The sequence below is a fragment of the Convolutriloba macropyga genome, chromosome 3 (genome assembly GCF_964194025.1).
Source record: "Convolutriloba macropyga chromosome 3, txConMacr16.3, whole genome shotgun sequence".
NCBI classification, from domain to species: domain Eukaryota; kingdom Metazoa; phylum Xenacoelomorpha; order Acoela; family Convolutidae; genus Convolutriloba; species Convolutriloba macropyga.
This window is the reverse complement of record NC_134470.1, coordinates 18,534,533-18,551,276: the sequence shown is the minus strand read 5'-3', so window position 1 is coordinate 18,551,276 and position 16,744 is coordinate 18,534,533. Positions and strand designations below refer to the sequence as shown.

At 38.2% G+C, this 16,744-nt stretch overlaps 3 protein-coding genes across 5 annotated transcripts in view; 2 read left to right on the top strand and 1 right to left on the bottom strand.

The window, feature by feature from the left end:
- Nucleotides 1–2,903: 2,903 nt before the first annotated feature.
- On the bottom strand, nt 2,904–4,644 carry LOC142336030 (cytosolic non-specific dipeptidase-like). The gene has a single exon (XM_075384511.1). It carries the CDS (start codon nt 4,488–4,490, stop codon nt 3,069–3,071), a length of 1,422 nt encoding a protein of 473 aa, XP_075240626.1. The 5' UTR covers nt 4,491–4,644; the 3' UTR covers nt 2,904–3,068.
- A 2,215-nt stretch (nt 4,645–6,859) lies between these two features.
- Nucleotides 6,860–16,744, top strand: part of LOC142336027 (sperm-associated antigen 1-like) — a 286,466-nt gene continuing 276,581 nt past the window's right edge. Inside the window, exon 1 of the mRNA XM_075384505.1 lies at nt 6,860–6,881. The gene's annotated coding sequence lies outside the window, so the exon portion shown is untranslated. The remainder of the gene's footprint in view (nt 6,882–16,744) is intronic.
- LOC142336029 (UDP-N-acetylhexosamine pyrophosphorylase-like) overlaps nt 6,866–16,744 on the top strand; it is a 102,940-nt gene continuing 93,061 nt past the window's right edge. For all 3 annotated transcript variants that reach the window (XM_075384508.1, XM_075384509.1, XM_075384506.1), the window contains exon 1: nt 6,866–6,879. The gene's annotated coding sequence lies outside the window, so the exon portion shown is untranslated. The remainder of the gene's footprint in view (nt 6,880–16,744) is intronic.

The following is a 16,744-nucleotide window of genomic DNA, read 5'->3' as shown; positions in this document are numbered from 1 at the left end:
CCCTTTTAAAATTAGAGCTAAACCTGAATACTCTGGTAACAAATTAAAACTAATATAAAACACATTGAGTTTGTGACTTGTAATCTCTTTCGTAGTTGTTGATCTTCTCTTTCCATTGTAAGCTGCATTGTTTGTTAGGCAATCTTGTGAGCTGCTGGTTACTTGATTTGGAATGGATTGGTTTGATCTATTTTGGCTTCTGATGTTGTTCTGAGTTGCAATTCGCTATCTCGCGGTGGCTTGACATCTAAAAGCTAATTGGAATTTTTTGACAAAATGCACAATCTTCCCACACAACCAGAGAAAAGGGTTAATAATATTATTGACTGTTGAATGACTGGTTGTCAGGAGATGAATAAGTGAAACGTACGAGAACTTCAGTTTAATGCAAGAGATACATTTTTATGTAAACCACCTGGACAAATAACACAGTTCAGTATTAAAAATCTCCCTGTTCCTTTTTTGAGACAGAAAAGTTGGAAAACACCATTATTAACTGGTAGGCACTACCGACGTGCATTCATAGGCATCCAATCAGTTCTCGAAGTTCTTATTGTTCATCTGATATTTCTTCTTTCTTCTAGAACGGCAGTTTCATTTCCCAATAAAAGTCAATTTATTTTACGGTGCCTAGCTGAATCACAGACTGCAAAGTTCGCCTAACAAATAATCTTGAACGCCGCAAAATAATCCCAAGCTGTCAAATATTAAAAAAATAGACGGCAAATTGCCGAAAAATAGCCGCCGTTGACGCGCTTGATGCACATCGGGAATGAAACAGAAAAAGAAAAAAAAGGAGATAAAATGACCAATTTTTTTCAATTTTTTAGTGTCAAAAAGTGTTCCATTTCGGCGTGCAGTTTCAGTTTGATTCTAAAACTATACTTAAATCAGCTTTTAAACTGAAAACTAATAAGCTTCATACCAATGTCAGCTAGCAAACACCCTAATGAAGTTTGAAAACCTAATTCTCAATGACTTAAGGACCTGGTTTTAGCGGTTTATCGCATTTCTTTTGATTTTGCTCTTTTGAACTGACTGTATTCACTATCTTGCGTATCTCATTGAGTGAATGGATTTAAAAACCATTTAGTTGAAACAGTGAGTGAGGTAAGTCAGAAGTCAAACGTGGAAGTCAAACTTCCAAAGAATTAGATCAAATGAAAAAACTCAAAATCAATGTCAAATTGCCGCATGTGAACAGAAAACCACTAGCGAGAAAGAGACATTTGGTTCAAACAAACAACTAGGTCTAGAATGAACTATGAGTGGATTGGGAAAACCATTTAGAAAAAAAATCGAAAAAAAAACAGAAAATCAAAGTGAAATTGCCGCATGTGAACCCGCAAAACCACTCGCTTTTTCGCTCCACTTCCTGTTTCGGCGTGACCAAAATCACTACTCCAATGACTTCAAAAATCATGAAAATGTGTGCATAAACGTAATAAAATGATAAACATCTTCAAAATACTCGAAAACAAATGGCAAGTTTTCTCGAAAAATTGCTAAAGTTTGTGATATTTAAAGTTGAAAACTATCCCATGGCCAATAAAAAATTTTGGTAACTTATTATCTAACCCTTCAGGGGGTTTCTGGCTCCTTAGTCTGAAAATAATTGAATAATGACAATAAATGTCAAAAAAATTGAAAAAAAACTTCGAACTTTCTCAAAAAAAAATGCTAAAATTCGTGATGTTAAAATGTTGGAAACCATTCTATTACCAGTAGAAACTATGCAGTAACCTATTATCAAACTCTGGAAGAGGTTCCTTGGCACCTACGGCTGAAAAACTCAAACAATGACAAAAAACTTAAAGAAATTTGTGAAAATTAGTATAAATTTGCGCGTTTTTTGTTTGTATTAACAAAAAATATAGCTCTTAAAATGGTCATAAAAAGTACATAAACCATGCAAAAGACCTTTATCAACTTTAACCAGCCTCAAAGTTTTCCTGGTCCACCAAAAAAAATTGAAAAATGACGGAAAAATACGAAAAATTGCAGCATTTTGGGGCTCAAAAACTCTTAAAAATGATCTTTTAACCTTAAACTACAGCCTTCACAGTAGCTTCACCACACTAAACACTTGAAGGACTACGAGACGCGACTAATGGTCTCTAATGCAACTTAATGCCCGTTTGGCGCTACCTGTTTATCCCGTTTTTAAGGACGAAAAGTCAAATGGGTCAGACGAAAAATCGCATAAAAAAGACCAACATGACTAATATAATTGCTACAAACTTCGTTTGAGAGCAACTAATCAATTACCAGATGGACTGATGAATCCATACATTGTATTGAGTCAATACAAAGTATCACAAAGCTTTTAGGACCATGGTGTTAATTTACTACCACCTTTTTCGTAAAACTAAGAACAAAATTAGGCACTTGTTAAAATTGCTTCTAAACCCTAATGTTTGTTGTCTTTTCGGTTCATTGTTTTCCTATTCTAGCATTGCATGCTATCAAATACAGAAATGGGAAAATTATGTTTGCCACGCGGAGCGTCAAGTGAAGCTTCTTGTTTCGTTTCATGGACCTTTTATGCTCATTCAAACAGAAGATTGTAGATCCCTGAAATGTGAATAAACTTTATGTTCAACGGGTTTTTTGGAGATCCCTGAAATTATAATAAACTTAAGTTAAAAGGGCCACTTTTTGGAGATCCTTGAATTAAGACACTGAGTTTAAAGAGTTATTTTTTGGAGATCCCTGAAATTCTCATACACTGCCTCTAACTGTTTCTCTCGACAAACAATTCAGGACAATCTGTCTTCTCATTTTCAGAGCATTCCGAACAATGCACCAATTTTATTTCGTTGCTTTACCATTGATATTTCATTCCTTGAACCTTCACTGATAACTCAAATTCTATATCTTGGGAAAAATTATTGATAGGAGAATCCTCAATAAAATAATTTTTGATGCTAAATGCCAAAGTCAGAAGCACTTAATTTTTAGCACAATTTAAGCAACAACATTAAGCACATTAATAGTTTACAACATTAGCTCGATGCAATTCACATGGGTTAATTTCCATTTTCAGACTCAGTTGGTTGAAGTTTTCACTATCCGACAAGCGCTACTTGGGTCAGATAATGCGCAAACAGCTCCATTCCCTTAAAATAATTCCTTTGATCCAATTTCTCATTTTGAGAGTGAGCAGAGTCATCACAAGCACCCATTGGCAATAAAAGCACGCTTTTGTTCAAGGCATCTTGGAAGTACAAAGTCGTGGGGATGCTTCCTCCCTCTCGAGTCAAGTCAGGTTCGACTCCAAACACATTCTTACACGCAATTCGCCCAGCTGTGTACTGAGGATCATTGAAATCTGCCAGCCACGCTTTCACTCCATGTTCAAGAACAACTTCCATTTTGTTCGGACTGTTCAGTTTGTCGAACTCACTCTTCAAGTGTGATTTGACAAGTTCACCAACTTTGGTCTCATCCATATCCGGAACAAGTCGTATGGAAAATTTCCCAATAACTTTTCGAGGGATGACTGTTTTGGAACCCGGATCTGCAAAAGCACCTTCAATACCATGCAAAGAAAGAGAAGGAAATCGCCATCGATTCATCATCAGTCGCTCCTTGGAATCGTGTATCAATTTGGTAGCACCGATTTCTTCTCTGAATTGTTCCGGGTCAAAGTCAAGCTTGGGATAGACCAATTCTTCGTCAGCTGTCACCGGAGCAACCATTTCGTATATTCCTGGTACCAAAATTTTGCCTTTGTTGTCGACCAGACTGGACATCAGATTCATCAGATCTGTCATCGCTTCTGAGACAGCGCCCCCATATACACCAGAGTGCAAATCTTTACAAGCACACTGAACTGATACGAAAAAATAAGCCATACCTCTCAGACCATACGTTAGGCAAGGCTTGTTCTTTCCCAACCAGTAGTTATCGGATATGCACACATAGTCAACATCTTTCAAAAACTTGTCCTTTTCGTCAAAAACCAGCTTCTCCAGACCTTCTGAGCCGCTTTCCTCCATTCCTTCGAACACAAATTTCAGATTCACAGGAATTTCCACGCCACATGCTTTGAAGGCTTCAACGACATTCAACCAACCCAAAACTGGACCCTTGTCATCGGAGGATCCGCGTCCAAACATGCGACCCTGTTCGTCAATTGTCAAATCAAACGGTTCTGTATTCCAGCCATCCACAAGAGCTGCCGGTTGTACGTCCAAGTGTCCATAAATGCAAAGAGTCTTTTTGTTAGGATCACTTCCGAGCTTTCCGAGAAGGATAGGGGGTAAAGGAATGTCACCCTCGGCACTTTTCTGAAGACCGATATCTTTCAAAATTGTCTCTGCTCCTAATTTATCCCATTCCTCTTTGACAAATTTCACCATTTTAATAACCTCTGGTCGCAAAGAAGGTGTTGCAGATACGCTTTTTATAGCTACCCATTCCTTTAGCCTCTGAACATAAAGGTCGTGATTTTGTTGCAAATATTCAACAACTTTATCAACAGTCATTTCTGTATTAGTAACAACAGCCGAATATCAATCTGAAAATCAATATTCTGTTATTTAAGATCTGAGATATAAGAACGCTGGCCAAATTTAATTGACAAATAATGAATATAACAAATGTCGCGCAATTTACTGTTAAGATATTTGCATTCACCACCACCAATGATCCGGTTCAAAGCAATGCTTTAAACAATGCGAAATTGCAACACAATGACAAGCAATGACAAGAATTGCAACACAGCAACTCTATTATTTATGCAAAATGTATTGAGTACACACAGTACGCCCCGAGTCAAAAGTGCGCAAAATAAAATTGTAACGACATGTTATAAAAAAAATGTTTGTGCATTTACAGACACTTTTTAGGCATTGTTCATTTTATCGTAAATTTAAGGCTAGAGAATTAAATCTAGAGAAACGTTTTCTATTCATGCGTTTACAGTTCTTGTTTTTACAGTTATACATGAAAAAACACTTACATGAAATCGGTCCGCTAAATATCTTTAGGGGAAAGCAAAATTGAGTATAGCAAACTTGAGAAAACCGCACATAGGAGAAACATTACTGAGTTATAAATTTCCAAGTTTCTTTCGGTTGAAGAGAATTAATTTATGTAAGACCCCACGAAATATTGCTTGTTTCATAGGTCACGTGGCAGATTATGTGTTGCTTTCACAATTTTGGTCTTTAAACTCCACCAATTGTCTCACCTAGGTTGGTGAGAAAACCTCTTCTTTTCCAGAAATCGCTCTCCTGTAACTTTGTTTTGAAATCCGGTTATTTTTCGATTCTGCCTCTCCTGCCAGTACATTATGCTCCACCCCGTTACAGAGCACGAGTCATTACAAAATAAATCTTTAATATAAAATATGGCACGTGAGTCTGGGGCACCCAATAAGCTGGGGGAGGGTTTCACAAACCGAAAAGATCCCAAATTTTAATTCACTAATCAACTTTTTCCCTACCCGTTAAATTTAATTCAAAATGTTAAGGCAGCCTTCTTTATCCTGAACAATCGATATAAATTTTATGATTCCCAAACTGACAATAAAACTTACTGCCACTATGAATCTTCTTATGCTTCGGCCCGACATGTTCCATTCATTGCAGATTTCCAGGCCTCTGTAATTTCAATGAAAACACAAGGCCTCATATATAGTACCAAAACAGCAAGGTAGAAGTCAGACGACGATTTACCTGGACAACTGCTCATTAACTTTCCTGCTCTTCTTGGTTCCCCCTTCTTTATCATTTGCACTTCAATTTTACTCTCTTCAGTTTCCTTTCCAATGTGAAATTGCTTTCGTTCATCCTTTTCATAAAGGGGACAAAGAGAATTATCCTCTAGTTAGTTTGTTACCCAAGATATCACTTATTTCTCGGAGGCTACTATTTGAATTTATTCGTCAGACTAAGAGACACCTTCTCCAAGAGCTTGGCATCCAATCTAGAGCAGTCGTCAAACTGAGATCAGAAAGACAATATTCGCAAAATTTTAAGGGTACTTGTCTTTATAGCGTCTCTCAATTGTCAGTATAAGTCTTATTCACAAGCTGGTTTTGATAAATCGTATTCATCCTGTTTTTTACCTTAATTGGTCGTTATCAAGTTCAAATTCCCCAACTCTAGTCAGTCTAGAACGCGGCATTGAGTTTACTGACGCTGTTACCCTCACCGACTACAATAAAATTCGAGTGACTGAGACATGGCTGACTGTGATTGAATCATCTGGATTTTAATTGGACAACTAGACCTTGCTGACCAGACGCAAATAAGCGACACGAACGCTTATGGTGGTGTTCTAATTGCAGTCAAAATAAGCATCATCTCTGAGTGACCGAAAACTGATCAATCTGAATGCGCAATGCCATGTATGTTGCCGCTGCTCAAGAATCTCAGCGGAAACTGAAGATCAGATTCTTGTTCCCGAGCTTTTCAACGGCCTGGTTCTTCACTGAATCCGATTGTCTAATAATCTCGTAGAAAGTATTAGTCGCTCGGACGATTAAGGGACTGTAACTTTAGATTTGGTTGAAGTTAAGAATATCGTTAGTGCTAATATACTTTCAACCCCGTTGATCAGTTTTTAAGGCTTCTTTCAAATTCTACTTTTGTTTCCAACTTCTTGTCGGGAAAGCTCGGCTAACTTAAAATTCTGAAAAACTTAACATCTAGCAAAACTTAGCATAAAAGACTAAGGATGTTGAAGAATCAAATAAAAATCTAATCTGAGAACCAACTGCTCCGAAGAGTTTCTAATGGTTCCAAATAAAATTTTGTTTCACTAATTGAACAATTCCGTTAGAGCAAATAATCAGTTCAATATCTTTCAAACACCTAATACGAATTCAAACACAAATAGCCTAATTTTTGTGATAAACTTATTAAATAGATCTTTTGAGCAAGGAACAAGAATCCCTTTCAACTTCAACGAGTTCTAAGTCCCGTCGTTCCTAGCTCTGACGGGTGAGATTGATGCTTTGATGCCCAACAGACGATTCCACACTCTAAGGACTTCTTCTTCGAAGAACTTGCTCCTCGCAGATTCACAAGCCCGAAACATCGAGCTCCCCAATTTCAACATCTTGTCCATTCCTGGAGCCCGCATTGCCCACGCTCAACAGTTCCTCCCCATCAAAGATAAGTTCAACATTAATGTTGTTTTTATTGGCGGCAACGACTTATACAACGGTACCCTCCCATCTTCACTGTCCGAGGAACAGGTAGTGGACGAGTTAGACCTTCTGGACGAACAACTGTGCAAGCTAGCCAAAAACGATTTCATCCTTGGTATCCTCCACCGTGGTAGCTATCGTGAACGATCTTTGAAAGCTAATAAACTATTGCACAACAAAAATACGACAAGCAGAAACTGGAAACATCGTGGTGTGTCAGAAGAAATTTTCAGTGACATACACCTCGGCGACGACGACGTGCACCTTAGCAAGTCCAAGATCAGCGACGTGAAAACGATCCTGAAGAAACGAGTGTTGTACAAGAATTACTCGAACAATTGCATTGAGGAAGGACACCTAGACTACTTCGAGTACCCATTCAAGAACTGCAACTGCAGCTACTAACTCCGTTTCCTCCGGCTCTCCCAGCGAGAACCACCCAGGTATCGATATATATTTTCTACTTAACTCTTTGTTGTTATACAGCTGTCTCTCCTCGCGAGAAACAATGGATAACAGCAAGCAAGCGCTGCTTCACTACAATCTCTCCTAGCGAGAAACAACTAGTGAAACAGCTACGATCCTAACAACCCTCGAGTAGTAGAAAAGTAATACGAAAAAGCCTCAAACGAAAAGTCGATCGAAAACGATAACAAACAAAGAAGTAAGTTAAAATCGAAAACTGCAATGGTCCTTACAATCAACTGTAATACAAGCAAGGATGGCATTACTAAAAAAGATACAGTCTTTCGATGCGTATCATGCGAAATATTACGCATATGACCACCCAATGTACTCAGCTATCTGGCACCGTCATCAACACTCTCCAGGAGATAAATTTGAACGTACTTCTACTATGCAACAACTGCGTAAAAACGAACAAACGGGACGTCGTCCTGGACGCTATCAGCAGCCAAAACAAAATCGACAAAGTCAACGAAAATCAGGAGGAAATGAAAACTTTTGTTAAAGAAACCGTCGGTAATCAACTGAAAAATGAGATAACCTCCTTTAAGAGCGCTGTTGAAGGTAACCTAAACAACCTAGGAGACATTGTTACCAAAAAATTCAAACCAAAAACCGAACCTCCCACAAACTATCATCCCAGCGGCCTACGGAATACCCGAGCTAAAAGACACCAATGCTAGAAAACTTGCTGAACATGACAAAGCTGAGATTGAAAACATACTAAAATTCCTAAATGTCGGTTCTAACATCGAAGAATGTAGGCGAATTGGAACATTTAACAAAAACAAGGACAAAACAATCATAGTCAAACTCAGTAATGACTGGAACAGAAAATTGCTCTTACTATCTTTCGGCAAATTGCGGAACTATGATAAAAAAGTGTACCTTAGCAGAGAACTATCAAAAGAAGAAGAACTGTTGGAAAACGATCTACTTAAAAGAAGACGAGAATACATCGAATCGGGAATACCAAGAAACAAGGTCAAGGTCCAAAACTTGAAACTACTCCACTACGATGATCAAAGCAACGCCTGGGATGAAGTCGCCCTGGATGCGGGATGGTGACTAAAAACCAACAAAAACAGAACCGGAAAAATTACTCTACTAACTTTCAACGTACACAGCATCCTCGATCTGCAAAGACGTTTCACTCTTGCAAATGCAATTTTAAACCGAAAATACGACGTCTTATGTCTGAGTGAGACATGGCTAACAAAATCTGTCCGGAACGAGTATCTTTTCCTCAAAACTTCCAAATATTCAGAAATGACAGAATATCAACTGAAAATATCTCCAAACACGGAGGAGTACTCATTGCGGTACGGAGAGACATCAACGCTAAACAACTGACACTTGACCATACATTTGAAGACGCGATAACTGTTTTACTAACTGACTAAACCAAAGCACAAAAATTGTTGATCAGCTGTGTCTAAAACCCTCCAAAAAACGGTCCCTACAGATGGCCAACTGAGAAATGCGCACAATTCCTTACAAGTCTCAAAACAAACGTAAACAGTTGAAAGTCTCAAGCTCTATAGTAGTTGGAGATATTATTTTTGTGCATACATCTTGGGGGTCAATGCAGTCCAAAGACGAATATGAAAACACAGACACTGATCAACTAGCGAATCTCAACTATGAACAAAAATTTGACTTCCAATGCATACTTTGCAGCAAACCGCTGTTAGACACCTTCCTAATAGATGAACCGGAGTTTTGGCTTTACTCAACAATTGATAACTACTCAATCAATTTAATAAAGTGCTCAGACCACCCAGCATTCTCATCCCTGTTAACTTTCAATAATGCAACGGAGAAACACCATAAAATTGTCAAATCTGCAATCTTTCGGACTAACTGGCGAATTTCAATCAAACAATCGTCGATAATCCCTTCGAACCTTACTGTTACAGCAATGTAGACGAAGTCACCAATCAATGGTACCTATGGTACAACTAACTGTTTACCGAAAACGTACCAAGAATTACTAGCCACCGATCTTACCTCCCTCATTGGATCTCAAAACCTACCTCCCACCTGATCAACCAACTTAACACACACAAACGCAAAGAAGCTAGAAAAGCCCAAACCCTAAACATGCAGAAGATTTTTGATCTTGAAAGCAAAATTGAAATCGAATTCTGTAACGACCAAGCCGACTACGAAAACGAGATTTTCAGAACAAGGGAATTCAGTAAGATCCAAGCCTATCTGAGATCCATTAAAAAAGCGCCACCGTACCCACAAAAAATGCATTTTCAAAACAAAGTAGCAGAAAATGACGAAGGAAGGGCAAACCTGTTTAACCAATACTTCCAAAGTGTTTTTAACGTAAAAACAAACAGTACAAACGTTGACTTTGGGCCAAATACAATCAACAAAATAACTTGCTGCGAAAAACAAGTCACGGAAATACTCATTTCTCTTAAATCAAAAAAAGTGAAAGGACCGGATCGAATAGGAAACGAGACCCTAAAACAACTTGCAACCACACTAGCTAAATCATTAACTGTCATCTTTCAAACCTGCTTCAACAAATGTGTATACCCACAATACTGGAAAGAAAGCGAAATAACTCCAATCTACAAAGAAGGTGATGAAAGCGAAGTAACCAAATACAGACCCATTAACCGCCTCTGTTGCCCGCCGAAAGTCCTAGAAAAAGTCCTCTTTGACTGGTTGTACCCAGTAGTAAGACAAAAACTTCACGACTCCCAATTTTGATTTAGAAGCGGTTGCTCAGGCATTTTACAACTTCTCTGCTTCCTCGATAAAGTATACCTGCTCAACGAGTTGTCGGCAATTGATGAACAAACGGTTTTCTACTTAGATTTCGAAAAAGCCTTCGAAAAGAATCCTCACGATCTCCTGCTTTTGAAAATCCAAAAAATGGGAATAGGTGGAACAGCCCTAAAACTAATTGCCAATTATTTAGACAATAGAAAACAATGCGTGAAAATAAACAACTCAAGATCTAAATTCCGTGATGTCACTAGCGGGGTCCCACAAGGGTCCCTACTGGGTCCTCTACTCTTTTTGATCTACATAAATGACCTCCCACTGTTGCAAGTGAAAGTAAATGCTTCGGATATGCCGATGACTACAAACTGTTAGGCACATCTCATGAACTCGTAGAAAGTGACCTAATAAGTTTACATAACTGGTGTGTCGCAAAAAAAATGAATCTCCATGATGACAAATGTAGTCTGATACAATTAAAAAAACAATCAGTTGTCAAAATGAACGAAGTCGCTGTCAAACCTGTTAAAGTTCAAAAAGACCTTGGTGTCCTAATCTCGAACGACCTCTCCTGGAAAGAAAACTGTAACTTGCGTCGAACTAATTTTCTGAAATCATTGTGGTTCCTCAAGCGTAACATTTCCTTCAAATCAACGACTAAAGCCAAACTAAACGCATACACAGGATACGTGGCACCCGTCATATCGTACGCATGTGAGGTCTGGTACCCCACCAAAACAGACTTGTCAAACATCGACAGAATACAGAAAAGTACAACACAGTGTATTCTAAACAACACAATTCCCAATAAAGAAAGACTCAAAGAACTCAACTTATTGCCACTCTCAATTTACTTCGAACTTCACAGTCTCCTACTGTTCGGCGCAATCACTGACCACAAGTATGACATAAAAACATCAGACTACATATCACGTAATACCAACGAAGAAACCAGACAAGGCTCCAAATCCAGCTTCAACATTCCAAAAACCATACCCAAAGGACCGTCGATAACTTCTGGACACGAAGGGGAACACTGCACAACATTCTGAGTAAACATATCGACTTAACAACGAAAGAAAACAAAAAAGCACTAACAACACGGCAATTTTGTAAATTCTTCAAAACGTTCAATGAAGCCAATCTATGTACCTGGAGGATACTCTGCCAATGCACGAACTGTAGCCAACATTCCAAACTTACTCACTATTGACATAAAGGATGAAAACCCGTGGTATATCCCTAAAGACTTCATTACTACTACTACTACTACTACTACTACTACTACTACTACTACTACTACTACTACTACTACTACTACTACTACTACTACTACTACTACTACTACTACTACTACTACTACTACTACTACTACTACTACTACTACTACTACTACTACTACTACTACCACTACTACTATTCATAACATCAATGTCACTTTTTGTTTGATTTAACTCAAAATTCATATAGTAAATAGCATATTACTGCAATATTCGTATTTGTTGACATATGCAATGCTGATAAGAACAGAACTCTAAATTGCTCATCCGTTTGAAATTTGACTATAAATAAATACCTAAAGCATCATAGAGGAAACTATTTAAAAAATTAATAAAAAACGACAAAAGATGTGAAAGTGCATTTTGTGCAACATATGAGTGCTAATAGCTAAACTTGTAGTTTTGATGCAATAAATTTCAATGGGTCTATAGAATTCAACTCAACATTGTGCTATAATCTCGGTTTCCTCACAGTTTTCTATTATAAAATTTGTAGAGAGTACAAATTTTTGGTCACAAATTGGAGAATTGCTCAGTTTTTATCCTTATTGAGTGCTGACAAAACTTTCAAAAATGCAACGGAGAAACACCATAAAATTGTCAAATCTGCAATCTTTCGGTTTAACTGGCGAATTTCAATCAAACAATCGTCGATAATCCCTTCGAACCTTACTGTTACAGCAATGTAGACGAAGTCACCAATCAATGGTACCTATGGTACAACTAACTGTTTACCGAAAACGTACCAAGAATTACTAGCCACCGATCTTACCTCCCTCAATGGATCTCGAAACCTACCTCCCACCTGATCAACCAACTTAACACACACAAACGCAAAGAAGCTAGAAAAGCCCAAACCCTAAACATGCAGAAGATTTTTGATCTTGAAAGCAAAATTGAAATCGAATTCTGTAACGACCAAGCCGACTACGAAAACGAGATTTTCAGAACAAGGGAATTCAGTAAGATCCAGGCCTATCTGAGATCCATTAAGAAAGCGCCACCGTACCCACATAAAATGCATTTTCAAAACAAAGTTAGGACCGGATCCAATAGGAAACGAGACCCTAAAACAACTTGCAACCACACTGGCTAAATCATTAACTGTCATCTTTCAAACCTGCTTCAACAAATGTGTATACCCACAATACTGGAAAGAAAGCGAAATAACTCCAATCTACAAAGAAGGTGATGAAAGCGACGTAACCAAATACAGACCCATTAACTGCCTCTGTTGCCCGCCGAAAGTCCGAGAAAAAGTCATCTTTGACTGGTTGTACCCAGTAGTAAGGCAAAAACTTCACGACTCCCAATTTTGATTTAGAAGCGGTCGCTCAGGCATTTTACAACTTCTCTGCTTCCTCGATAAAGTATACCTGCTCAACGAGTTGTCGGTAATTGATGAACAAACGGTTTTCTACTTAGATTTCGAAAAAGCCTTCGAAAAGAATCCTCACGATCTCCTGCTTTAGAAAATCCAAAAAATGGGAATAGGTGGAACAGCCCTAAAACTAATTGCCAATTATTTAGACAATAGAAAACAATGCGTGAAAATAAACAACTCAAGATCTAAATTCCGTGATGTCACTAGCGGGGTCCCACAAGGGTCCCTACTGGGTCCTCTACTCTTTTTGATCTACATAAATGACCTCCCACTGTTGCAAGTGAAAGTAAATGCTTCGGATATGCCGATGACTACAAACTGTCAGGCACATCTCATGAACTCCTAGAAAGTGACCTAATAAGTTTACATAACTGGTGTGTCGCAAAAAAAATGAATCTCCATGATGACAAATGTAGTCTGATACAATTAAAAAAAACAATCAGTTGTCAAAATGAACGAAGTCGCTGTCAAACCTGTTAAAGTTCAAAAAGACCTTGGTGTCCTAATCTCGAACGACCTCTCCTGGAAAGAAAACTGTAACTTGCGTCGAACTAATTTTCTGAAATCATTGTGGTTCCTCAAGCGTAACATTTCCTTCAAATCAACGACTAAAGCCAAACTAAACGCATACACAGGATACGTGGCACCCGTCATATCGTACGCATGTGAGGTCTGGTACCCCACCAAAACAGACTTGTCAAACATCGACAGAATACAGAAAAGTACAACACAGTGTATTCTAAACAACACAATTCCCAATAAAGAAAGACTCAAAGAACTCAACTTATTGCCACTCTCAATTTACTTCGAACTCCACAGTCTCCTACTGTTTGGCGCAATCACAGACCACAAGTATGACATAAAAACAACAGACTACATATCACGTAATACCAAGGAAGAGACCAGACAAGGCACCAAATCCAGCTTCAACATTCCAAAAACCATACCCAAAAGGACCGACAATAACTTCTGGACACGAAGGGGGAACACTGCACAACATTCTGAGTAAACATATCGACTTAACAACGAAAAAAAAAACAAAAAAGCACTAACAACACGGCAATTTTGTAAATTCTTCGAAACGTTCAATGAAGCCAATCTATGTACCTGGAGGAAACTCTGTCAATGCACAAACTGTAACCAACATTCCAAACTTACTCACTATTGACATAAAGGGTGAAAACCCATGGTATATACCTAAAGACTTCGCTACTACTACTACTACTATTACTACTACTACTACTACTACTACTACTACTACTACTACTACTACTATTCAGAACATCATTGTCACTTTTTGTTTGATTTAACTCAAAATTCATATAGTAAATATCATATTACTGCAGTATTCGTATTTGTTGACATAAGCAATGCTGATAAGAAGAGAACACTAAATTGCTCATCCGTTTGAAATTTGACTATAAATAAATACCTAAAGCATCATAGAGGAAACGATTAAAAAAATTAATAAAAAACGACAAAAGATGTGAAAGTGCATTTTGTGCAACATATGAGTGCTAATAGCTACACTTGTAGTTTTGATGCAATAAATTTCAATGTGTCCATAGAATTCAGCTCAACATTGTGCTATAATCTCGGTTTGCTCACATTTTTCTATTATAAAATTTGTGGGGAGTACAAATTTTTGGTCACAAATTGGAGAATTGCTCAGTTTTTATCCTTATTGGGTGCTGACAAAACTCTAAGTTTTAGCGTTCTAATTTGTTTTCTGTCGGACTTATAGCTCATTCCTCTCTTCAAAAGTATCACCAACATTGTTGGCCCTTTTTTGACCTCGAAAACGCCATCGACCAATATTGGGGCTAAAACACTACCGGTCTGTACAGCTCTTCATGTGTCATTTTGACTCGCGCAGTTGGCACAACACCATCGATGCCTTTGTATTCAAATCGTTTCACTAAATCCTCTAACATCCAGATAATTTCTTCTTTTTTTGGTTTTCGCACATAATTTTTTGACCACTTCGACTTCTGCTTCCATTATGGAAGATGTTCACGAATCCATATTTTCCGTATCATATTGACATATGCTTGAGCAGTTTTGACAGCTTTTGGCAAGTAATGGTAGTGCTCACTGAATATCATAAAAGGTGCACTATCATTTCTTGTTCTAACAGGAAATGGTTAGGTGTGAGTGCTGTCAAGTCTTCAGGATCGTCACTTACTGCTCTCTGGTGTCTTGCGTTGAGAGTTTGCTCTACAAGATAGACTGTTGTACTGAGTTCCTCCTCGGCAAAGCTTCGATTGCCCAAGATAGCAATCATGACTTTTGTACAAATAAATTTAAACTAGTATTTGCCGGATTCCTTCAAAGTGTGGTGCTCAGCAAGGGTTAAATTCCAAACGATATTTTCTATGTTAACGATTTCGAAAGTCGCTTTGTCCCATTCATTCATAAATGCCCTCAGTTCCCTGGATGCAACAACAAAGTTGGTGCTTTTGTCGCTGAGGATGGCACTCGGATAGCCACGTCGTGGGATCAATATTGTTATTGCAGCTAAACTTTACTCGGTGTCTAATGACTGCGCAACCTCATTGTGTACTGCTTGTATTGTAAGACAAGTGATAATGCAACAAAAACTCTTCAATGATTGTTTTACGAACTTGACGTCATTGGTGCGAAGCAATCAACTTCGGTATGGGTGAACGAGGTGATCATCAACTCGCTTTTGTCGTAAGTCTGCTATCTGTGGTTGAATTGGGTGGGCGCTTTGATGTCCCAACTTCACTTGATTTTTTAACTTTTTCTTAAACCGATGATCCAGACTCTTGTTGGAGCATGCTTTTTACTTATTCCGTGCTCTTTTGTGGGTTATCCCGGTGTGCTCTCTCCATCAGAAGTTGTACGACTAGATGTTTTGCTGTCAGTATTTTTGGAAGCTTCAGGTTGTAATCGAAATTTGAATCTTCAGTCAACCTTTCACTCAAATGATCCCATATTCGTACAAAAATAGTAAAAATTTGGCAACTTTCAATGTTTGCGAGAATAACTTACTGCTTGTTGTAGACTTTGAATCATCTGGAAAGCTTTCTGTTTGAAGCAATAACAACAACATTTGTTCGGCTTCTCGAATCTCGTCTGCTTCGATAGATCTCTTCTGTTTTGTCTTGAACCTCAACCAGCAGGCAATGAAATTTCTAATTCAGTTGATGCTCTCATGTTGTCTGCACTCAAATGGTTGCTCCAATTTAGTTTCTATTGCTACATTACTTGTAGCATGCTCAGCTTCAACTTTGTTCACATGTTTCCACTGCTCTGGCCAACTTTCTGCATCCTTCTGGAGCCTTGCCGGTCAGTTCATCCGCACGGACTTTTTTAGTCTTTCATTGCAAAACTCTCTTGTGCCATTTTCTGCAGGGTTTTTGATGCCTTTAACATGTCTCCATTAATTCATTGAATAGTTGTCGAGAATTTCTGCTATTCTGTTTGCAAAAAAAAGACCAATTTATGTTTCTTGTGTTCTGATTATAGACATTGCATATCCGTAGATAAATCTGTCCTATGATAGATTTTGTTAATTTTAATATCTTGCTCACTCAATGTCAGCCCCCTGAGCCTAACGTCGTATATTACGGCTTAAGGTTCTAAGTTCGAACTTCATTTGCCTGATAAGAGCTAAACAGTATTTCCCTATTTAATAGGTCAATTTCAGCAACGCTTGGTTTTGCAGACTCAACGACCCCTAAT